General features: G+C 37.3%; 2 protein-coding genes across 17 annotated transcripts in view; one reads left to right on the top strand and one right to left on the bottom strand.

Moving 5' to 3' along the window:
• ATP8A (ATPase phospholipid transporting 8A1) overlaps positions 1-19,837 on the top strand; it is a 30,070-nt gene extending 10,233 nt beyond the window's left edge. Inside the window, exons 1-22 of one of the 14 annotated variants that reach the window (XM_012282905.2) lie at positions 550-1,063; positions 4,502-4,844; positions 8,364-8,599; positions 8,667-8,765; positions 8,834-8,944; positions 9,025-9,272; positions 9,350-9,630; positions 9,702-9,996; positions 10,074-10,300; positions 10,374-10,750; positions 10,815-10,952; positions 11,019-11,171; positions 11,248-11,445; positions 11,517-11,616; positions 11,688-11,932; positions 12,011-12,136; positions 12,240-12,380; positions 12,450-12,568; positions 12,643-12,777; positions 12,861-12,965; positions 15,134-15,231; positions 19,444-19,837. In XM_012282905.2, coding sequence (XP_012138295.1) covers positions 4,517-4,844; positions 8,364-8,599; positions 8,667-8,765; positions 8,834-8,944; positions 9,025-9,272; positions 9,350-9,630; positions 9,702-9,996; positions 10,074-10,300; positions 10,374-10,750; positions 10,815-10,952; positions 11,019-11,171; positions 11,248-11,445; positions 11,517-11,616; positions 11,688-11,932; positions 12,011-12,136; positions 12,240-12,380; positions 12,450-12,568; positions 12,643-12,777; positions 12,861-12,965; positions 15,134-15,231; positions 19,444-19,553 — 3,870 coding nt within the window. In that variant the 5' untranslated portion in view covers positions 550-1,063; positions 4,502-4,516 and the 3' untranslated portion in view covers positions 19,554-19,837. The other 13 variants (XM_076537833.1, XM_012282909.2, XM_012282908.2 and 10 more) reach the window with 13 other exon arrangements.
• Positions 18,987-25,137, bottom strand: LOC105662203 (uncharacterized). 3 transcript variants are annotated; one of them, XM_076537844.1, is made up of 6 exons: positions 24,033-25,137; positions 23,496-23,726; positions 22,858-23,436; positions 22,468-22,779; positions 21,465-22,088; positions 18,987-20,434 (listed from the first exon to the last, which is right to left on the bottom strand). In XM_076537844.1, exons 1-6 carry the CDS (start codon positions 24,377-24,379, stop codon positions 19,786-19,788), a joined length of 2,742 nt encoding a protein of 913 aa, XP_076393959.1. In that variant the 5' UTR covers positions 24,380-25,137; the 3' UTR covers positions 18,987-19,785. The 3 variants fall into 3 exon arrangements, with proteins under 3 accessions (XP_076393959.1, XP_076393958.1, XP_076393960.1); XM_076537843.1 differs by having other exon boundaries at positions 22,468-23,436; XM_076537845.1 differs by having other exon boundaries at positions 22,468-23,436; positions 24,038-24,162.
• Between the last annotated feature and the right edge of the window lie 78 nt (positions 25,138-25,215).

Raw genomic sequence — 25,215 nt, forward strand, 5'->3', positions numbered from 1 at the left:
ATCTGACATTGAAGTCCAAAGTGAAATTAAATAATGATTCTTCGATTAGTGCTTGTTGTATTTCATAGAAATTTAAATGATTATAAAATTTGTGATTTACGGATTACTTGTATTTTCTGTTGATCTGACATTGAAGTCCAAAGTGAAATTAAATAATGATTCTTCGATTATTGCTTGTTGTATTTCATAGAAATTTAAATAATTACAAAATTTGTCATTTACTTATTACTTGTATTTTTTGTTGATCTGATATTGAAGTCCAAAGTGAAATTAAATAATGAAGTAAATTCTTGCTTGTTGTATTTCATAAAAGTTCAAGTAATTACAAAATTTGTAATTTACTGATTAATTGTATTTTCTGTTGATCTGATACTGAAGTCCCAAGTGAAATAACGAAGTCACTACTTACGAAATGACTTTTACGATATTTTCTGAAACTTGCTGATATTCTCGCTGATATCCGATATCATCGTTCAAGCATAATTTCGATAAGGTGTTACAAAAGTGATAAGTTCTGATAATCAATAACCTGAAATTTCGATCTCTAGGAATAGATCTTCTCTTCAAAGAAAAGTTTCGAGTGCCTTATCTTCCGATACTATCGTTTCAAAAATTGAACCGTGCTCATATTTCTAGCACTTCGGCGAATGCGTTTCAAATCTTGAGTAACAAGTCTTGAGTTTCAAACCAGGAGTAACTTGTACCTCAACTAAAATTGCGCGGCAAACTTTCAAACTTCGTAAAATTCTGTTCAAGACTTGCCTAACAGAAGCTTGCGTTTACTACTGAATCGTGAATAATCGTAATCAGTGACTCTATGAAACATTGTGAACAATACTTTCTTTTCTCTACAAACACAATTGGCGTTTATTATTCAAGAACAACTTCGTCACAAGTGAGATAACATCGCCAAGTAACTTAAAGTGCAGGAATGGAGTGTATACGTTTGCGTGTACATGTCAGTTAAGACCCGATAACGTGATAATAAGTTTCAACGACAGGAATCATAAACGGATCGAAGACGGCTGCTAGAAATCCGCCTTGGCCTACTCGGCTGAAAGTCGTGAGTAGCAAATTCAGCTTCCAACCATAAATTAATTCATAAATCGTAACGCGGTGAAAACGGGCGTTTGTTGGATTAGAGAATAATTAATACTCAGATCGTAGATAGTTTGCGGTGACATTTCCATCTCATTACTAATTTACTGGCGCTATTAAAAACGCTGTTTTAATTATAACGCCTGATATAACTCTCGATGATGGAACGCGGTGCAAGCCGCACATGGCAATTCGATACGTCGCTGTACAAAGCGTCGTAAAACAACTCGTTGCAATACTACGTTTTGATGCAGAGCGTCGCAAAATAACGCGTGGTACAAGCTACGATAACCTCACAAAACAACTGAGACGACGGTATATAAAGCACTCTGATACAACGTGTTGAGATACGTTATATTGTAATCTCAATGAAACCTGTACAATAACTGAAAACTGATGTGAATCATCAATGTGTTTGAAAATCTTATAAATGGCAATATAACGAGAGTCTATTATATCTTATGGTCTGCGGTACAACACGTTGAGATACTTAATGTAATCTTAATGAGTCCCTTACAATAATTGAAAACCGATATGAATCATCATCGTGTGTGAAAATCTTCTAAATTGCAATATAATGAGAGTCTACCATATCCTATAATCCACAACGTATTATGATACATAATCTTAATGAAAGTCGTACAATATCTGAAACCCGACATAAATCATCAACGTGTATGAAAATTTTCTAAATGGCAATATAACGAGAGTCTATCATATCCTATGATTCGTGATACAACTCGTTGAGATACGTAATGTAATCTTAATGAATCCCTTACAATAATTGAAAACCGATATGAATCATCAACGTGTGTGAAAATTTTCTAAATTGCAATATAACGAGAGTCTACCATATCCTATAATCCACAACGTATTATGATTCATAATCTTAATGAAAGTCGTACAATATCTGAAACCCGACATAAATCATCAACGTGTATGAAAATTTTCTAAATGGCAATATAACGAGAGTCTATCATATCCTATGATTCGTGATACAACTCGTTGAGATACGTAATGTAATCTTAATGAATCCCTTACAATAATTGAAAACCGATATGAATCATCAACGCGTATGAAAATCTTCTAAATTGCAATATAACGAGAGTCTACCATATCCTATAATCCACAACGTATTATGATTCATAATCTTAATGAAAGTCGTACAATATCTGAAACCCGACATAAATCATCAACGTGTATGAAAATTTTCTAAATGGCAATATAACGAGAGTCTATCATATCCTATGATTCGTGATACAACTCATTGATATACGTAATGTAATCTTAATGAATCCCTTACAATAATTGAAAACCGATATGAATCATCAACGTGTGTGAAAATCTTGTAACCTGCAATATAACGAGAGTCTACCATATCTTATGATCCGCGACGTGTTGAGATACGTAATCTTAATGAAACCCGTACAATAACTAAAAACCAATATAAATCATTAACGTATATAAAAATCTTATAAATGGCAATATAACGAGAGTCTACCATATCCTAAGATTTCTACAGTATTTCACAAAGCATGAAATATTCTACCATTGAAGATGCTCAGTGAATAAAATATTTCGAGATCCATAGATCGTCGATCGGAAATATGATGTTCGAATTTTGCGTACGCCTCTGCTGAAACGGAAATAGAACTCGAAAGACAGTTAGTATGTCAAGGGAAATTTTCCGTAAAGTTGCAGACAATCATCAGTACTGGTACAGCGACAGTTGATTTATTAACGTCCAGTATCCGAACAATCATTTTGTTCTCATTTCTTTCAGACGTCTGCAAATAGAATTTCTCTCTATTTACCAGGACGTCGATGCTTCGTTTCCATTACCTATTCGTGCCAGTACGATGAGTTTTTGCAAGGTGAACTATTGTGAAGTTACCGATACATAAAATACCGATATGCACAATTAGCGATGCGTTATCATCACGGTTGGTAATGTAACCGTTAATTGTCGCGGAGCATGACGGTGCTTGGGTCGTAAATTGTTCCCGTGCACGCCCATAGTATCAATATTTGCTATCGCTTTGAACGATATCGTTCAAAGCATGGAGACGGTATTTTAAAAATATTCTGGATTTTTTTGAGGGGGGTCTTTTATCGCTTCGTACTCATATTTAATCGTAATTCGTGATTCATCGCGTACAAAGAAGCGCCATTAAATAAACCATGACTCGTGCAGCGAACTCGAAATTGTTCGTAAACGTTTGCTCATCAAGCTCCCCTAAAATATGTAGCATACGAATCGTGTATTCTTGACTTCGTTATATCATCGTTTCTTTACGTTTCATCGAGTTCTAGTAATAAACATATTTCAGCTCGTAAACGCTTTCAATGCGTCACGTAATAAATTCGTGTCATACGATTCATCGCGTTAGACGATTGCGGCACGCGACAGGTAATTAACAGTAGCGAATCAAGAGACTGGCTTAATTTACAAATCGAATACACGCGCTGTATCGTTCGATACCGGGTAGGAGCAACGAAAGGTTAATGTAATCTCCGGAACTAATAATGATCGCCGCCTACGAGTTATGAAGCGAAAATGCCAAACAAAGACTGCCAGTAACAACGGCAAGGTATGCCCCAGACACTGATTTCACCCAAACTTCGCGCAATTACGGTACAGTAATATTTCTCCGAAATAAACTCTTTGAAATTCTGCAGAAATTACAAACTTTCTTCATATCTAGTTGACTTAAATTGCGTTAATGGAAAATCCAGGTTAATCCGTTACAGAGTGCTAGTTATGTTCCATAATCGCGTTGATTAGCTCGTGCTTTACAACTTCAGGAAATTTTGCATCTGAGGCTGGTTAAATAATTAATTATGCATTACTGGGATGTAGGAGTATTATGTAAGGATACATAAGGATAGATAGATCTAGGGTTGGGGTGATGAAGATCTAACGTTTGTGATCTAAAGTGGTCCCAGAACAGTTAACAACTTTAGATGTTAATCTATTGAGACATAAAATTGAGTGTCTGGCTCCTATATGTTTATGGACACAGATATGGAGATACAGATCTAAAGTTTAAAGTGATTTAACTCATTAGTGGTCCCAGAACAGTTAGCAGCTTTGGATGTAAATCTATTGAGACATAAAATTGAGTATTGGAGTTCTAGATGTTTATGGACACAGATACAGAGATTTAACTTGACATAAAACTAATATTTTGCTGTTGTAACATTACTTTTAGGTCCATAACCGTGAAAAGTTTGGACCAAATGTGGTCAAAAGGTCGTGCACTCCCCTTTTTTCACCGTTTGCCAACTCATGTGCGAATAAAAAAAGGTTAATGTGGTTGAACCCTAAGAACCCTTACGTGTAAATCCTATAATCTGAAGGTTGAGAGAAGTAACCAGAATTAACAAATCTGTATTAATTTAGGCCCCGCTGCATTCAATGCAACCAACTGCCAGGGGGAGCCCCCGGGTTCCCAGTCCTGGCGCGTTACGTCCATTCACACCTCCGGACCTCTCCTCCATACCTCATATGGACGGTACGCCATCTCAAAACAGTGTTCGTAACAATTTCTCACCTGCGCCCGTTCGAGCCAACGATGGACATCACGAACAAACCGGCCCTTATATCATCGGTAGTCCTATCGACCTAGGGAGTATCGACAACGTAGATAATATCGGCCTGCGGATAGATCCTTTGGCCAGTGGACGTCGAAATCGAGAACATATCGAACTACAGGAGGCTGCGATTGGCGAGACCACTTCTGAAGGTAAGTTCTTTCTACGTTATAAAAACTAACCTACAGGAAAATTTCTCTTATTTGAATTGTACTCGCTGGTCGATTTAGATAACGTTCATCGAATGCAAAATAAATGAGTACAACGAAAATACTGACGTACGTAGTGAAAGATTGAGATCGCAACGTTGAACGATCGTAAAGATACACGTTCTCATAAAAATGTACGCGAAAACGATAGCCATCGATAAGGTTTATAGTCTCAGTGGCATCCGTAATGACGAAGGTCAAGTACGTAACTTTCTATGACGCTGGAATATCTGGAAGTCTATCGGAATGCCTAATGCTCTAATTCAAAACCTGTTCGATATTGTTGAACGAACAGGATCGATTGCTTGATTTCATCTATGTTTTTATATCGTTGCAAAGTAGTTCATTTGATCTGATATTTCCTCGCAACTACGCGATGCATCGTTATGTTTTCATCAAAGTGGCATGAGCGGATTTTCCAATAAGGTTTGATATCATTCGTGCGGAGCTACCCACCCCCTTTGGCTCTCACCCTAGCCGGAACTGTCCTTGGCCCACAGTCTACTCGCGTCGAGGTTGTTTATTGATGCAACCTTAACGTTCCTGTATTCCCGGCGAGTGCTGCTCGAGTATAGCACGGTGCTGACGCCAACTTGTTGCAGATACCAGGCGCATGCGTTTTAGGGCGAACACGTGTGCAGTGCTGTCGCATTTTGCGCACAATCCCCCCCTTTAACACTGGCGTATCACACCGTTTTGGAACCCTTTTCTAAACACTCGAGTTTTCATCCTTGAATGCTGCGGAGGGTTCGAGGTCCCATTGTTTTAAATTGCACACGTGTGCAGTTTCTACACTGACGTATCAAGACATTGAGGAGCCCTCCTCATAAGTCAATTCCGATTGTTATTAGAGGTTCACACTTCTAACCTTTTTTAGAAATTTTTAAATTAATTTATGTTTCTAGTTTCCTATACTGTATACTGATGTATAGATTCTTTTTAGATACTTTCAGATTTGAATTTCTTAAAATTATTGCAGGTAGTTGCAGATATTTTTCAATATTCTTTGATCTCCTTAAATCTGGATGCCCTTAAAAATACCTGGAGATGTCTGTAAATTTCTGAGTATTTTTAGACCCCGCATTTTTAGACGCCCTTCAAATTTATATTTAATTTCATGAATCTCTAAATTTATCTGTTTATAATTTTTTAACCAGTAGAATATTTTGCTAGCGTGCAAGTTCAAAACTTGAAGTGCTCCATTTTGGTCGATCCGTCGCTATACGCGCTTCGTAGGTCTAGGTTACGATTGACCCGGCACCGCAGTTACTACACTGCATATTTCTCGAATCCGAAAGGCGGATGTTTTCGACAACTCGTCATGCGATAAATAAAAATTCTGCTTTTGTATTTTCATTGATTCCCTGAATAATCGAATATAAATCGAGGATTAAAGATTATTCGTGAAACGTTGACGACCTATCGAACCGTATATACCTCGGTAAAGAAGTAGCTGATGGCTAGTGCCACCTACGTACTACAGTCAGTCTGACGAGGAAATTTGCAAGCGTAATGTGGTCATGGATATTTTTGACTGGCGAATGTTCGTGAATTAGGCTCGGTTTCGGTTTAATATTATTATCTACGGATTAATACGGTGTACTGTATTACGCGTACTCACGTTTTATGCCGAGTATGGTAGGGGTGTGGCGTCAAGCACGAGCCTTCTTCCGGCACGATGACGCAGATACGTAGCTTGTTTAACCGATCGTTATCTCGTACAGAAAAGTGTTCTGTTAGTGTATGTTAACTGTCAGACGCACAGGTTTCCACAAAATGTGCATATTATCTTTTCTTCGTCGAGCTAACGAGATTCTCGGGGACGATGAAAAAATGCCAAACTAATATAGTGAATTAATTTCGATCTAATTTGGTCGACAGTGAAGCATTCGAGTGTAAATTTGTTTACTGTTCCACGGTTATCTTGATCCCATTTAATCTGATAGTTCAAAACTCCACCTCCGATTTCTACATAGTTACACAACTTAGTAACGGTGACGTACGAATGGATAATATATCGCCGGAAGTAATTATTAAATGATTGGTGCCGAGAAACTATGGGATCTATGAGCTCAAACATTTTGTGTACACGCATCTCGCGATATGATACGTGACAGTATCAGAGAATAACTATCTAACGCCTACGGACTAGCTCGATGTTACACAATGTTTGTTTTCTGTAATGTAATTTAAAATGTTAGGTACGTGGGATTGGTAACAATGTGTAACTCACATGTTCAGTGGTGAGCATGACGCATAGGTTTCCCTAGAGCAAATTACGTAGGGGTAAGAAACGCACCACCCGTTTTAGTTTCTCCAATTTTTACAATTCACTAAATTTTCAACTTAGTGTAGATACTTGAAAACCCCCTCCAACTTTCTTAAAAAAGTTTTCGTTGCACCTGTGTATATATGCATCTGATATTGGGCGTATACGTTAAGACACTTCGATATATTTATAATTCCGACACGTTTAAATTATGATAAGCAAAAAGTTACGTATGAAGTCAAAATCCAAAGTTTAATTCTCACAACGTATAGTAAATTTTGTTAATTATTTTATGCTGTTTCTTTGCTGTATAATCGTAAAATCGATTATTGTATAAGCACACATCAAATGGGAAATTATTTTCGTCCAACCGGCGTTTAAGTAATTCTCTACCGGTCTGTATTTATTGACCGCGATAAGAATTTTTTATAGAATTCCTCTTTAGATATGCAGCTATAACCTCCAAGATGTTAGCGCAAGCTACGTCAACGTTTTCTTGAATAACATAGCACAGTGACCAAGTTCTTCTTCACAGTTTGATCATCGAGTCCACGTCGTATAATTTGAACAAATGTAATAACAGTCAAATAGAATTTCTGATTTTATAACCTTGAATTATTGGCGATTAATCCATACGTGATGATCAGTTGTATTGGTATGTTATCTTATCGCGTGTTAAATTTGAATCATATTGCCGAAGGGAAGTGATGTGAAAGACATTTCATCTAACAAACAACAATATGGAAGTAGCGAGTACGAAGGTGATACAATGGTTCAACGAACTCAGAGCTCGTTTTCATCTTTATTTGTACGCTCAAAATCGTAAGTCAACATATTACGAAAACGTAACATGATTGAAGTACCACGTGATCACTAGATAAACAGATAAGAAACATTTTTAGAGATGCTTGGTAAAAAATATGAGCAGGGCCGGCGCGTACTGGGTCTTTTTAATTCATGACCAATCGAATAAATAAATTATGTAATAAATCTTATAGGTTTAAGATATTTTTTATAATATAATAAAGGACTTATATACCCTCTGCGCGCCGGTTCGGATAGCTCTAAGCGAAAAATTTTTTGTAATGTCTATTGAATTAATTTTAGGGAAATGTATATAAAAATTAACTTTGTAAATTGTAACAAAAAATATTAGGATAATACGAAAGTCTTGTGTATTGGTTTTGTTATAGTTGGTCCTATAAGAGCAGAAAATGGTGGGTCCCAAGGTGACGATCGGCGGTCATCGCAACACGATAGTAGCGAGGAAAGGGTGGTTTTCATAAATGCTCCTCATCAGCCTGCAAAATACAAAAATAATCACATTACTACCGCAAAGTACTCATTTCTTTCGTTCATACCTATGTTCCTTTTTGAACAATTTCGTCGATACAGTAATTGCTTCTTCCTGTTCATCGCCCTTATGCAGGTATTAAAATTTACAAATACATCCATGTTAATATTTCTCAGATTCTAATGTTCACCTTTAATTTCAGCAAATACCGGATGTATCACCTACAGGTCGTTATACAACTTTGGTTCCATTAATTTTTATTCTTAGTGTGTCTGCATTGAAAGAAATAATTGAAGATATTGTAGGTATTTTTCACTATAGTTGTATCTTAATTCTTATTAGATATTTGAATAGCATTATTTGTTACAGAAAAGGCATAGGGCAGATGATGAGATCAATATGCGTGAAGTAGAGGTTTTGAGAGATGGGCATTGGCAATGGATTCAGTGGCGGCATGTTGCAGTTGGTGATGTAGTTAAGGTTAGATCTTGTTTTCATCAAGATTATTCATACTACCGCTGTTCATTGCATTCTAGAGTCATTTTGTTTGATATGCATAGGTCCGTAACAATAATTTCTTCCCTGCTGACTTGATCTTGTTATCATCATCGGAGCCACAGGGTATGTCTTTCATAGAGACTGCCAATTTGGATGGAGAAACAAATTTGAAGATACGGCAAGCCCATCCTGACACTGCCAGTCTCTTGGATACTGCAGAATTAATGAATTTTCGTGCAAATATTCAGTGTGAGCCACCAAACAGGCATCTGTATGAGTTTCATGGAGTATTAAGGGAAACTAATAAACAGTATGGATATTTTCTGTATACATTTTCAATTAAATGGTTTGAAATTCATTGAAACAATATGAGCATATGTTCTTTAGAAGCGTAGCTTTGGGACCTGATCAAGTATTGCTTCGTGGAGCAATGCTAAGGAATACGCGTTGGGTTTTTGGTGTAGTAATCTATACAGGGCATGATACAAAACTTATGCAGAATAATACTACAACTGCACCTCTCAAAAGGTCTACATTGGACCGACTGACCAATACACAAATACTCATGTTGTTCTTTATACTTCTTTTATTGTGCCTTCTGTCTGCAGTATGCAATGTTATATGGACGAAAAGTAATAGTGATGGATTGTGGTATTTAGGTTTACAAGGTAACTTATTGATCTTCTTTATGTTTTTGCAAGTCACGATTTTATAACTGAATAATCTTTATTTATTTCAGAGGAAATGACTAAAAATTTTGCTTTTAATCTTTTAACATTCATTATTTTATTCAACAATTTAATTCCCATTTCATTGCAAGTTACATTGGAAGTTGTAAGATTTGTTCAAGCCACATTTATCAATATGGACATTGAAATGTACCATGCAGAAACTGACACTCCTGCAATGGCTCGTACAAGTAATCTTAATGAAGAACTTGGTATGGTTAATTATGTTTTTACCGATAAAACTGGAACTCTGACAAAAAACGTGATGGAATTTAAAAGGTGTTCAATTGGAGGAAAGATGTATGAGTAAGTATGTTAAAACATGTGATCTTTTGTCTTATATTTATTCCCATTATTTTTTACTAAATAGTAATGCCTTACAGTTTGCCAGATCCTATAAATGAGAATGAAGGTGGCAGTAGTGCTAATAGCGAATTAATTAAGGACATTATCGAAGGAAGATCAGTACAAGATTCTTCTCGTCCTGCCGATAAAAAAGCCGCGTATCATGCAAAGATACTCCACGAATTTATGATCATGCTCTCAGTATGTCACACTGTTATTCCCGAAAAAATAGATGATACTATCATATATCATGCTGCATCTCCTGGTAATTTACACACAGTTCTGTTCCTTAATATACGATTTCTGATTTATTTATCTACATTTTATTTGTTGCATAGATGAAAGGGCATTAGTAGATGGAGCACGCAAATTTAATTACGTGTTCGATACAAGAACGCCTAGCTACGTGGAAGTAATAGCTCTAGGCGAAAGGCTTCGGTACGAAATATTAAATGTAATAGAATTCACGTCAGCTAGGAAAAGAATGTCGGTAATTGTTAAAACGCCAGACGGAAAAATCAAACTTTTTTGTAAAGGCGCAGATTCCGTTATTTATGAAAGATTATCTCCACCCTCTGTAGAAGATAATGATCCCGAACAGACTGGTTCGAACGACTTTCGTGATGTAACCTTGGAACATTTGGAAGCGTTTGCAACTGAAGGTCTAAGAACACTTTGTTTCGCTGCTGCGGATATACCTGAAACTTTGTATCAGGTAAGCGTCATATCTACTTTATCACACTTCATTTTGCATTTATTAAAACTTTTTTCTTAATCAGTGGTGGCGAGAAACTTATCACAATGCAACAATTAGTTTAGCAAATCGTGAAAGTATGATCGAAAACGCCGCGAATCTTATCGAAACAAAATTAAGGTTATTAGGAGCGACTGCTATCGAAGATCAATTACAAGATCAAGTGAGTGAATTTATATATATTTTCGTGTTTGTAATTTGCGTAATTGTAATACTCGTGATTTCATAGGTACCAGAAACGATACAGTCTCTTCTACAAGCTGATATTAATGTATGGGTATTAACTGGTGACAAGCAGGAAACTGCTATTAATATTGGCTACTCTTGTAAATTGATTACTCATGGAATGCCATTGTATATTATTAATGAACTATCTTTAGATGTAAGGGAGAATGCTATTATTTTTGATCGTATAAATTCATGTGGACGTTTTGTAGAATAATATTTTGCACTTACAGAAAACTAGAGAGGTTATAATTCAACGTTGTCTTGATTTTGGGATCGATCTAAAATGTCAAAACGATGTAGCTCTCATCATCGATGGGAATACATTAGACTTCGCATTATCCTGTGATATTAGAATGGATTTTTTGGATTTATGTTCATCTTGTAAAGTTGTTATATGTTGTAGAGTTTCACCAATGCAAAAGGCAGAGGTATAATAAATCTTGATATGTTACTTTCTCAAAGGAGAAAGACACAGTTTAGTAACATAATAATTTTCCAGGTTGTCGATTTAATTACGAGTAATAAAAAAGCCGTCACACTTGCAATCGGAGATGGCGCAAATGATGTAGCCATGATTCAGAAAGCTCATATTGGTGTTGGTAAGTTTACTAATTTTTTACTTCTATTGGAAGAAGAATACATGCTACTAACATATGTTATTTATTTGTAGGAATTTCAGGCGTTGAAGGTCTTCAGGCAGCTTGCGCTTCAGACTATTCTATCGCGCAGTTTCGTTTTCTGAAACGTTTATTATTTGTCCATGGTTCTTGGAACTATAGCAGAATGTGTAAATTGATACTATACTCGTTTTACAAAAATATTTGCCTCTACGTTATTGAATTGTGGTTTGCTATTTCCTCCGGCTGGTCCGGACAAATCCTTTTTGAACGATGGTCTATAGGTCTCTATAATGTTGTAAGTAACAGAGTCCCTGTGCAAATTACAGTGCAAATTTAAAATGTCGCAAGATGTAATAGAGGTGTTTCACAACAGGTATTTACGGCAGCACCTCCATTAGCGATGGGACTTTTTGATAAAGTATGTTCCGCAGAGACTCATTTAGCTCATCCTGCATTGTATGCAACAAAGAATACTGGGGAATCTTCGTTTAATATTAAGGTGATCTCAACAATATGTTTCGCAATATGGGCCTCAGGCCCATCTTAGTCTTTATCTAGTTAATGCTTATAACATTATGCCTTACACCGAATTGTTTATACAGGTGTTTTGGATTTGGATCGCAAATGCTTTAATACATTCGTCTCTTCTCTATTGGTTGTCGTTGATGGTTCTGAAAGAAGGCGTCATCTGGTCGAACGGTAGAGATGGTGGATATATAATGCTAGGGAATTTTGTGTATACTGTACGTTTTACTTTACTACGGTTGATATGTTTCTATTGGAAATATCATTATATCTAGATTCGTCAATAGTATGTTGTAGTGACTGTATGTGGGAAGGCAGGTTTAATAATAAATTCTTGGACGTGGGTTACTCATGTAGCAACGTGGGGATCTATTGCACTTTGGTTCTTATTTATTTTGATTTACAGGTAATTTTCATGATATATATTTGCATTTATATTCACGTTGAGAGAATCATCGAAACTATTTTGATAAATTTCAGCAATTTCTGGCCTGCTTTGAACGTGGGAGCTGTAATGGTGGGTAACGATCGGATGTTGTTTTCGTCACCCGTATTTTGGCTGAGTTTGATACTTATACCATCGGCAGTACTGCTCTTGGATGTTACAGTTAAAGCGTAAGTTATATTTCAGTATCGATATCGGTAGATCATATCCCTAAATAATCAGTACAATGTGTACGAAATAATTTCAATTACAGAGTGAAAAATACAATATGGAAGTCTGTAACCGCGGCAGCCAGGGAAAACGAAATTAGAAAATCTGATCCCGGAGACATATTCAACAGCCATGATTACAGAAGCTCGTAAGTATTGTTACACTTAATATTATTTTTTTATATAAAATAAAATTAGCGGTTTAGTACGCGTGATTCTCAATAATGAGGAATGTTCTTAGTAATTTATATCGATAAAGTACTAATAATATTTCTCCCATGTTTATAAATTTGCCTATATTAAGATGGTGTACATACTGCATGAAATATTGGTAGATAATCTGGAAAAAGTCCATTCTTTTAATGTTCAATATGCATGGCTTAATCAGTGTCATATTGTAAAAATAAAGGTCGATCAAATGAACATCTATTTATCAGCATACGATAATTGATTTTCATAGTTTTCAAAATTTAATCTCGACTAACCAATCATCTAGGTGCATGCATATAGCGGTATATTGTCTCAGCCTTGATGAGTTATATTTCTGATCTGCTTTCGTAGTAATTTTTTTCAAAATGCAATCATTTTTTTTATATTTTTATTTAAAAGTTTTTAACAAAAACGCTACATTTAATTATTAAGAATTCTCGATTGAGTGGACATATAAAAATTGCAACAGGAGGTCATGTTCGAGGAGGCGATGGTTAATTTGGTGTTGGGCCTCGGTCTGGTCGCCAAGAAGGCGAAATAAGATCAGAATCTACCCACTAACGATCGCGGCGCGTGATTTATGGTTCACTCATCATACAGAATACTTTTCGTCTACATCATCCCATGTTCCATCTTCCTAAAGACTTTCAACAAACTCCTGTCCAATGTGGATTCCGTAAGCATTCCGATATCTTACAATCCTTTATCCTTTAGCTTCCAAAATTGTACCTGTTAACTATTTTTATACAATGTCGAGTATTATATGTATCGTGTTGTTTTGTACATGTGTAGTACAACGTCTATTATACATTTGTATATAAATGAGATAAATAATGTTTTCTTCTCTTCCCACCTATAGATTTAGCATCAGTTTAGAAGTTTAAGTAGCAAGTAACGAAGGAGTATATTCATTTAACATAGCTCTTTTTAAATAACATCATAAAACGTCTCATCTTCATCTATAATATATCACATCTAACATTTTATCATTCTCTCTAGAATTTTTAGCAGTAAGTAACGAATGTTTCATGTGTGTGAATAGTAGTATAAGTCGAAGCTTTTAACGATACCATGCATATTTTATTACTGCACAATTCTAATTTTGTCCGTGCATAGAAAGTCAGGAACATTGTAACTAATTACATTGAGATTGAATTAATTGTCTTGTTGATTACATACGTGTCCAGTATCAAGTGCTGTTTGTTAATGCGGTTTTCTGGTATGTTTTATTCGCGGTATCCCGTGAAGGCCTGTGCATGCCATCGCCGACCTCGCGAGGTGTAAGTACCCCCAGTAGCTGGTAACTCACAGTGCTCCTGTTAATCGTACATTTACAGGCGAAAGCACCGCTAATTAATCGATTCGCATGATCGTTCCACGTTTCGCTTGCAACAGCACCGCGGTATGAGTAATCACTCTCACTATATTTTTCTATCACTTCAAATATGGTCTTTCTGTGTAGGATTTTCTTCAACGAAAATTTTTAGATAAACTGGTGCTAACAAATTTTCATTGTTCTAATTTTTAGATAAATTAGAACAAGTTTTCAGTGAATAGTCTATGATAAATTAGTGTTTTAGATATAGAATGTACAGTGTTATTCTACACCTCTGAATCAATGATCAACATTACTTCCAAGAGGTAAAGTTCTATGTTTCTGAAGACTTATCTTCTCAAGCGCTACAAGTGGTAGTGAACCTCACCTTGATTTTAAAGGTCAAGGTCAAGGTTTTACAAGTCTGATTCGCATCTAGAGGGGATGTAAAATAAAATAACAGGGTGTGAATCAGAAAGACATACAAATTACAGATTCTGAAGACTTATCTTCTCAAGCAAACGGTAGTACCTCACCTTGATTTTGAAGGTCAAGGTTTTAAAAGTTTAATTTGCATCAAGTTCAGGGGATGTAAAATAAAATAGGGTGTGAATCAGAAAGACGTGCACCGTCTGTTTAACGATCGCACCGCATGTACCATAGACAAAGTAACCATCAGACCGGTCAGAAAGTTGAGGAAAAAAATTAGATAAGACGCGTAAGGATGAGGACAACCGCTATCCAGACGAGTGTTTCTAAAACGAATTTTTGTTTGAATGCACGGCTTTACAGATTGACGGAGACGGCTCGGCTACTGAAAAACGTAAAAAGCGTTTTCACCAGGCGATCAAACGCCGCCTCCAGAGTTAATGTCGAGGTGGAGCTATCACGTAAGTTGTTTTATCTGTAGTATCACGACGGGCCAACAGAAATAACGGAATGAATTAACATGGAAGAACTTTTGTACAGTTTCTTTGTCTGATTAAGCTCCATCGTTTGGTATATTCTTTTTATTTTATCTCTTACTAAACGCACTGTAATCTCAGAGCACGCGCTTCGTTTCTTTCACGGCTTTCGCCTTATTCGATAGAAAGTTCTTCGATCGGGCAAATACTCGCACGCGCACTGTTTTACTAACGTACGCTTTTAACTGTGTACATACGCTTTACGGTTATACTTAGGCTATCTTGTAGTTTCTTTAACTCTTTGCACTCGAAGGTTATTAGTGGTTTATAAATATTTGATGGTGATTTAGAAATATTTGAGCAGCATTGTTTTGCTCGAGGTTTTGGGATTTTTGAATGGTGGGACTTTGTTCATAGAATTATGAAGTTGAGGACTCTTTTTGTTAGTTGGGGACTTTCGAATTGGGTATATTGGAAATTTGGGATCTGGCTTTGAAACTTTGGATCTAGAAATTTAGACTCGTCAAATTTTGTGATCTTAGAAGTTTGAATCTTTGGTGAATTGAAACTTTGAAACCTGGGGACTTAGGAATCTAGCGACATCTCATGTCACCTAGAATTTTGTATCATTTAGAATTTTCAAATCTTTTAAAAACAGTAGGGTTGGAATTAAAAACTGAAATATTTCAGAAGAAGATGATATTTCGAGTGCGGAAGGTTAAGTCTTCTTTTCAGTCTAACATCTATTAATTCTCTAACGTAGAATATTAAACTTCTAACAGTAGAAACGTAGTTTTAACATCTAACCCAGTAGTGCATGCATGTTGACTAGTTAAATGTTGTAACAGCGGAGATTAATAGGTTGCGCTCTTTATTATTGCGCATGCTACGCCATGCAGATGGATTTGCATTCTCTCAAGAGGAAGGAGGATCGGTGACCCAGACGGACGTGATCAGAGCTTACGATACAAATCTTCCGAAACCTGGCGGCATGTGATCTTAATGTAACTAAACAACTATACGGATGTACATTATAATAGATAATTTTATTCAAGCGAATGAACAAAAAAACAAAATAGGTATTTGGGAAAATATGGTCTCGTAAAAGATGCCCTACGTAACGCCTGTCTACGTTTCAACGACTGACTGTTATGGTTATAATACTTGTAAAAGCATTGGCGTAACTATAGGGGGACCAGGATGAACCTATACCCTCTAGCATATCGATTTTGCTAACTTAGCTGATATCATATCTTCTGATTTTTAAATTAATACTTTTTCTAAGTCATAAATAGTTTTCTGGATTTTCAAGGTTCTACATTAACAAATTTTGAAGGTCCTATATACCTAAATTATTATGTCAACAATTCCAAACTTGTCAAATTCCTGTATCCTCAAATTCCTGTGTCCTCAATTACAAAATTCACACATGTTCAAATCCTCACATCCTCAAATCCACATATGTCCAAATTCTCACATGTCCAAATCCTCACATCCCCAAATTCTCACATGTCGAAATCTTCACATCCCTAAATCCTCACATCCCCAAATTCTCACATGTCCAAATCCCCACATCCCCAAATTCTCATATGTCCAAATTCTCACATGTCCAAATCCTCACATCCCCAAATTCTCACATGTCGAAATCTTCACATCCCTAAATCCTCACATCTCCAAATTCTCACATGTCCAAATCCTCACATTCCCAAATCCTCATATGTCCAAATTCTCACATGTCCAAATCCTCACATCCCCAAATTCTCACATCCCCAAATCCTCACATGTCCTAATCCTCACATCCCCAAATTCTCACATGTCAAAATCCTCACATCCCCAAATCCTCACATCCCCAAATTCTCACACATCCAAATCCTCACATCCCCAAATCCTCACATCCCCAAATTCTCACACATCCAAATCCTCACATCCCCAAATCCCCAAATCCCCAAATCCCCAAATTCCCAATCTCCCAATCCCAAATATCCACCTTCTCAAAATGTCCCACCTTCTAAATTCTCAGTAAATTTATTTTTCTGATAGTCTGAAAAAAATGGAGGATGCCTGGTCACTTTAGTTGAAGGTTACGCGAATGCGTAGAAGAGAGAAACGTTTTCCACGATCGACGGGCCTCGCAACAAATAGTATTAGAAAGACTATCAAAACGAAAATTTTTCAAGAAGTATTCATCTATTTTGAACTCCTAGATCACGCGCGAATGAAGACAGAGAATTTTAACGGTACCTTAGATAATTCTTTTTGATACTCTACGAGATTTATTGTATTGTATTTAATCGTATAACTTCGGACCTCGTCTTGTGAAACCTCATATTGTAATCTTCGTGGCGACACGAAATGCTGATCGTGCATTTGTGATGAGCGCATTTTATCTTACGATTAGTTCGAAATTTAGGATGTTACGGCTGAGATGTCTTTAGATTTCTTTTTCATTTGTTTCGTGGTTCAACTTGGTTTTATTGCGTTGAATAGAAACGATGTAGAGTTTAATAGATGGAAAGATTCATTTTTATGCAAACGGCAATATATAAAGTGATACAGTTTTGTTCTGTTGAGGATGATGATGAAATTGTATACACGTTGAAGAAAATCATAGTTAACAATAGTCTATATTTTCTTATGTTCTTAACACGTTGACAGTGTATGCTATTGTGTATTTTGTGTGAGATGGGAACGTTTACTTGTACTAACCTAGATTTATTAACGTGTCACTCTATTGTAACTAATTGCAAATCTTGCAGTTTATGATGTTTCAGAACTGTAAGTCAGATCAAATATCTAAATGGACAAATTTGCAAATTCCCAAAGTATTTGGGTTCCAAACTAGAGTTTCAACTCCTTGAATTTCCAAAATCTTAAAGTTCTAAATGTACAAATCCTCAAATTCCTGAGTTGTCACATCTCTTAATCCTTATATCCTCAAATTCTCACATGTCTAAATTCTCACATACCCAAATTCTCACATGTCCAAATCCTTACATCCTCAAATTCTCACATGTCCAATTTCTCATACACCCAAATCTTCACATATGCAAATCCTCACATCCCCAAATTCTCACATGTCCAAATCCTCACATACGCAAATCCTCACATCCCCAAATTCTCACATATGCAAATCCTCACATGTCCAAATTCTCACACACCCAAATTCTCACATGTCCAAATCCTCACATCCCTAAATCCTCACATGCCCAAATTCTCACACACCCAAATTCTCACATGTCCAAATCCTCACATCCTTAAATCCTCACATGCCCAAATTCTCACACACCCAAATCCTCACATGTCCAAATTCTCACACCTCCAAATCCCCACATCTCCATATCCTTCCACCTCCAAATCCTCAAACCTTTCACTACTCAAATTTCCAAATCCAAAAGTTCCAAACCTCAAATCCCTGATGAATGCAAGTCCCTAAAAAATGCAGGGCAATCGCCCTAAAAGCAGTACTGAAGGTGTGCCATAGTAGATCTAAGACTTCGCCATACAACTCAACGTGTTAAGTAAAGATTTCGATGTTCCACTGATCGAGATACATGAAAAAACGTGCCAGTGAAAGTTTATTCCGACTTCTGTGTTTCTCCTCCCATCAATCCTTATTTCTTAAATTTTCGACTGTATATTTTATTATTGTAAATACGACGATTGCGTTGTTATCTAGTCAACAGTTTGACATGAATCTTTCCGTTCGAGATTCACTCTTCCGCCCATCATGAACACTCTCGTTTGATTTGTAACGACTGAATGGAGATTTGTTAAACGAGACAATGTGTGTGCATATGTATAGCAACAATTGTATGCATTATGCTTGAAATACGTATACTAAATATATACATAACATATATATATATATAAACTATGTTCGGAATAAAATGATGATGAAAAATTTGATGTTATCTGGTTACAATTGTTATCATTGTCGGGATTGTTCGATTAAGCTTGAGTGTATAAGTGGATCGGAAATTTTTATTAAAAACAATGATATAAATATGTAAGTACAAAGAAAGCATATGTAGATACACTGTGCCAGCAAGCGCTCGATGTATATAAAATGTGTATATATATATAAATCTCTCTCTTTCTCTCTTTCTTTATATATATATAAATTTACTTAATTTCTACAATTCTTCTGCATCTTTTATTTCCTCTCTAAAGTCGTTTTTTTTTTAATCTGTGCTACAGAATACAGCATACCCCTGATCGACGATGACGAGATTAACAATGGCGACGGATTGTTCGAAGAGTACCTAAGTTGCGTTGAGAAACCTGAACATTTCTATGGGAGACTTTAATTAATAAGGTTCTTCGATATAATACGTAACAATTCTACCTCGATTCGTACAATGGTGACGAACTCTATTTTAAAAAATTTTGTTGCCTCGTTAATTTATAGTTCTACTTTTAACCTTTAGATTATTATTTATAAATATTTTGTACAAGGTTCGCCACCATACTTTTGATACTTTCCCACCAGTATCTTTAGCATTCTTTCACTTCGTCCTTTTTCTACTTTAATACTCTCGATCAAGTGATCATCGGCGGTTCCAGTTTCATACTAATAAAGAAGTTCTCTCGATCCTCTCTGTATCTATTTTTTAATAGAAACTCACGGGTGAACGAGTGTCCCGGAAAATCGAACACCGAAGCTCGTTTCTGACAATCCACCAACCAAGATACAACCTCGAGGACTCGTCTCATCCTAGGATCCATGTTCCTCCACTTCTCCTCTTCTTCCACACAAGCCCTGCGTTGGAGAACAATATTGTTCCACCGGTAAAAATATTTCCACGCTAAGTCCTGTTCCCTAGATGTCCACAACAAATCTGTCTTCTCCTCGTAAATCGTTTTTTGGTCCCCTTTTATTCTAGTCAAAACAGACTCCAGTATACGTTTACTCAATCCTTGTTTTTGTTCTAAATCCTGATTACTTTTCAGACATGCATCATTGTTGAGTGACTTTTGGATGAAACGATTGGGACTGCGACTTGCATTTTTCATATGACTGGAATTACTTTGCTGTTGGGATTCTGGATTTAGACCGAGAACTCTTGTTAGAAGATCACCGACGTACGGCAGGGAAGGGACGTTTCTTTCCGCTTTTGTCCATGCTCGGCGATATACGGAGCAACAGGGATTTTTGTAGATCTTGCTGAGCCGTTCCATCATTTCGTATCTGGATTTATAGGAATCGTAAGATTTATAGGAAGAGGAAGGTTAGGATTACTTTTGCGATAGATTAACATGTGTTAGATTGTCATTGTATTCACGAATTAGATTTACTACAAATATTCACCCGTTGTATTACCACATGTCAGATTACTACGTATTACATTTGCTATACACTGTATCTCCACGCGTTAGATCACCATATGTTATTTTTTCTGATATATTGTACTACCACGCGTGGTATCACTAAGCGTTAAATTTTCTACATGTCCAAATTTCTGTTCATTGTACCACGTTACTACCAATTAGCTACGTGTCCAAATTTCTACTCATTGTACCACGTTACTACCAATTAGCTACGTGTCCAAATTTCTACTCATTGTACCACGTTACTACCAATTAGCTACGTGTTCAAATTTCTGTTCATTGTAACACGTTACTACCAATTAGCTACGTGTCCAAATTTCTACTCATTGTACCACGTTACTACCAATTAGCTACGTGTCAAAATTTCTACTCATTGTACCACGTTACTACCAATTTGCTACGTGTCCTTTCTACTCATGGTATCACGTTACTACCAATTAGCTACGTGTCCAAATTTCTACTCATTGTACCACGTTACTACCAATTAGCTACGTGTACAAATTTCTGTTCATTGTAACACGTTACTACCAATTAGCTACGTGTCCAAATTTCTACTCATTGTACCACGTTACTACCAATTAGCTACGTGTCAAAATTTCTACTCATTGTACCACGTTACTACCAATTTGCTACGTGTCCTTTCTACTCATGGTACCACGTTACTACCAATTAGCTACGTGTCCTTTCTATTCATTGTACCACGTTACTACCAATTAGCTACGTGTTCTTTCTACTCATGGTACCACGTTACTACCAATTAGCTACGTGTCCTTTCTATTCATTGTACCACGTTACTACCAATTAGCTACGTGTCCTTTCTACTCATTGTACCACGTTACTACCAATTAGCTATGTGTCCAAATTTCTATTCACTGTACCCGATTACCTACCTATTAGCATGATGCGTTCGCAAATAGGACCAACTGCTCCGTAGCCTATAAATAGGCGGCGCCTGTAACCCAGCCAAAATGGACCTGCACGAATGAAAATTTCCCATAGCGAAACACTTGTTAGCGGCATTAACGAATCTCGCGATGACTCTACTCCTCATGGCTAACTTCCTCGTCGCTAGAACCTCGCTAACAGTCAAACAAGACACTCGATGACTGAAGGCTATCCAGGCTGCTAAATTAGGAGCGTTTCTGGAGTTTCTTTGGAAGACCAAGATCTCGATCTCCTCGGAGGGAATTCGGACGAAAAGATCACGATCTATGAGGGTCAGTTGCGTGGCCAGTATAGTACTATCTATATCCCAGATCGTGACTCTGAAGTCCATCCTTAATAATCTTCTTAGTTGTAGAGTTGCACTTGACTCTTCGTCTTGAACTTTCTTCTTCTTTCTGTATGTTCCGTTGCTTGAGAAGATTCGTCCTAGAAGACTGGGTTTCTCTTCGGTGCTGATGATGGACTCTTCTTCGCACGGACACTTTTTCTTTCTCTGAAATAGTTTGCGTTTCGGTCGGTCCTTTTCTTGGCGAAAATTTCTTAGGTGGTTCAAGTGTTGCCTCAGCTCCCTGAGAGGATTAATGAGACCTAGTTTCAGTTTGTACTTGCGTTTTTGTTAAGACGGGTATCCACTTGTTGCTGGATAACTCGTCCATTTAGTAGCATTAAAGCTGAACAGTGTCAGATTGAAATAGGATGATAGTCAGATTGAATAGGTTGCTGTATAATTTGTCCACCTAATAGCATTGAAGCTGGACAGTGTCAGATTGAAACCATTCATATTGTTAATGAATATCAATGCTATATTTTTATTTGTAAAGTAATGAATACAATGAAGCTGATGTCATACAGATGCTGTCGCACACAACAATATCTATATCCAACTTCATATCAAAATCTGACAGAAGCACGCGTATTTGCAATAAGCGAATACCCGTCACCAACTACCTGTAAGCAGCCGCCGCAGGTCTAGGTCTGTACCAATAATCCGGAGTCCAAAATAATATCACTCGTCCCTTGGCAGCGGTCCCAACCGACCCAAACCTACCCAACTGCAAAGAAGTATGAGAAACACTGGTCCCGAGTTGTCTACGCGATACAGGAAGTCTCAGTTCCGAGTCAACGGGTTGTCTACGAACGGTGACCAGACTGAACGATCTACGGCCTTGTAGAAGCGTCCTCTCTCCAGGTTGCACGGACCAGGGGCCGAGAGCGTAAAGAAAATGCGCCGCCGTGCAGAGACCGTATCTTCTGAAGTGTCTGAAACGTTTCGTGGACCTGCACCGACCTTTCTCTTCGCCTTCCCAGACTTTCACGCCACTCTCCATGAGAACGTACAGATTCATCATGTTCTTCTCGTTCGACCTTGAAGCTTCGTAACACTGTCGATCCCTGCGTGTGGGACCTAGGACCAACCCGGAGTGGCATTTCTCTGGAACTCCAATTCCGAAACGGGATATCCTCTTTGCTAAACACTTGTCGGGACTTTCGGATTGTTTTTCTTTCTTTGCTGACGACTCGTACAGTGTCTGTTCGTTGTACCAGACGTTCCGTTTCTCGTCCAAGAGTCTCCCCTGCAGGCGATTGCAAGGACAACTCTGACAGGCCACGGAGAACTTCTTCGCGTTGTAATATTTGCGACTGTGGTCCCTAATGAACAGCACGTCACACAGTCCACCGTTCTTGTCCTTAGAGCATCTGCAGGTCGGCCAACTTTTGGTGGCCTTCTCCAATCGGTTCGGAGACAGATCTCTCAGTTCATCCTTGATTATCTCGAGACTCGCGCCAGCAAATCGCACGGGAATCGGTGTGTAGTGACCATTGGCCAACTCGTTGTAAGAAGGACCCAGGTACAAGTCCTTTCTGGTCCACGTTGGAGGTATATGATCACCTGCTCCTCCGTAATGGGCCCATATTCTGTTTTCGGTATAACTTCTGTGAAATACGATTATATAAAAAGAAAGTACTTGCACCACCTGCATTTTGTTTTTTTTCCTTTGTCAGCGTCTCTTTGGATCTCGATCTCCGATGATAGGATGTACAGGGTTGAACTACTCGATGAGCTTGCGGCTGTGGTTTCTGATAGGGAACTTCCATCCACTGCTCTTGAGAGTAGATGGTCTATGTGTTTGCACCATTTCTGCCACATAAGGTTTCTTCTCTGAATGCCGGAGAGCTCGTAATAAGTCGTCCTTCCATCGACGAATCTAATTACGTTAGATAGTACGTTGATAATTACGAGATAATTACGTTGAGGTGATGTAGGCTTTTCTTAGTTAAGTGGAAGTGTAAGAATGGAATTTATGTTTATGTCACAGAATTTTTATAGTAAGAAGGGTTCTATGTTTAGGTATTTTTAGATATGTCTAGGTCTAAGGTATGTCTAGATCTACATATATAGAACATGTTCTCATATACTTAAATCGTGTAGCAAATCGTCTTGTAACAAGTTGGAATATTTCAAAGGAAGAATTATCTGTATCGAGCAGTCTCCTTTTTTACTAAACGTCTACCTTGCCTTTAAAGTTTTGCGACGTCTCCTGTTGAAAACGCTGAGGGTAACATATTGCAAAGGATACACCGATATCAGCTCAAAGCTCTCGATACTAGGGTCCAGATCATGAGGACAAATAAAATCTGGTGTCCCTCTAAAAACATCCGCAGCTATGATCAACTTAGTGGACGTGAGACCAAGCGAAACCTGACGGATTCCTCGTCCGCTTCTAGTTGTTTCAGCGAAAGAAGACTCCACGATGATGGTATCAGAAAAGTCTGTGTACTCCGAAGCTAATAGCCTTTGTATTCTGTTCTCTTCCATTTCGCGATTTCTCTGACGAGCAAGATTATTGTTTGCGTTCATGGCGTTTTGTTTAACGAAATACTGGGATCGTTAGAAGGAATCATCTAAAGAATTCGACGGGACTGGAGAATTTTTTTGACACTTTGATTGCGACGGGTTGTTGAGGAGGTTGTTTTTTGAGGAGAGGTTAATATACGAGTCTCGTGTGCTCAAATAGTTGAGACATGACAGAGGGCGTTTATTTTGCTGTGTTCTTGGATAGGCTTGAATGTGGTTGTAGGAAATTGTAAGTTACGAGTACAGTAGAGTGCAGATGTAGCTCGTCTGAAGAAAATGGCGGGAGACGACAGATCGAAGGTTGAAAATTTGGTACGTTGAGGTTTTGGGAGTTTGAAGTCTTGAAGGGTGCGGATTTTTGAATTTAGGTACTTGCAAGTTTGGAATTTTGGAGGTTTCCAATTTTTAAATTTATGTACTTGGAGGTTTGAAATTTTGAAGGTTCACATCTTGTAATTTAGGTACTTTGAAGTTTGGAAATTTGGAGGTTTCTAATTTTTAAATTCAGGCACTTGGAAGTTTAAAATGTTAAAAGTTCAGATCTTGAAATTTAGGTACTTGGGAGTTTGGAAATTTGGAGGTTTCCAATTTTAAAATTCAAGTACTTGGAAGTTTGAAATGTTGAAAGTTCAGATCTTGAAGTTTAGATACTCGGAAGTTTGGAAATTTGGTGCTTTCCAATTTTATAATTTAGGTACTTGGAGGTTTGGAATTTTAGAGTCTTTAAAACCTTGAGACTTCGAACATATGATGGTACAACCATATATGCAGTATGTAATAATATAAAACTACAAGTACAAGTACAATATAAATATTGAGCTACAAGTACCTACGACGAT

The sequence above is a fragment of the Megachile rotundata genome, chromosome 12 (genome assembly GCF_050947335.1).
Source record: "Megachile rotundata isolate GNS110a chromosome 12, iyMegRotu1, whole genome shotgun sequence".
Lineage (NCBI taxonomy): Eukaryota > Metazoa > Arthropoda > Insecta > Hymenoptera > Megachilidae > Megachile > Megachile rotundata.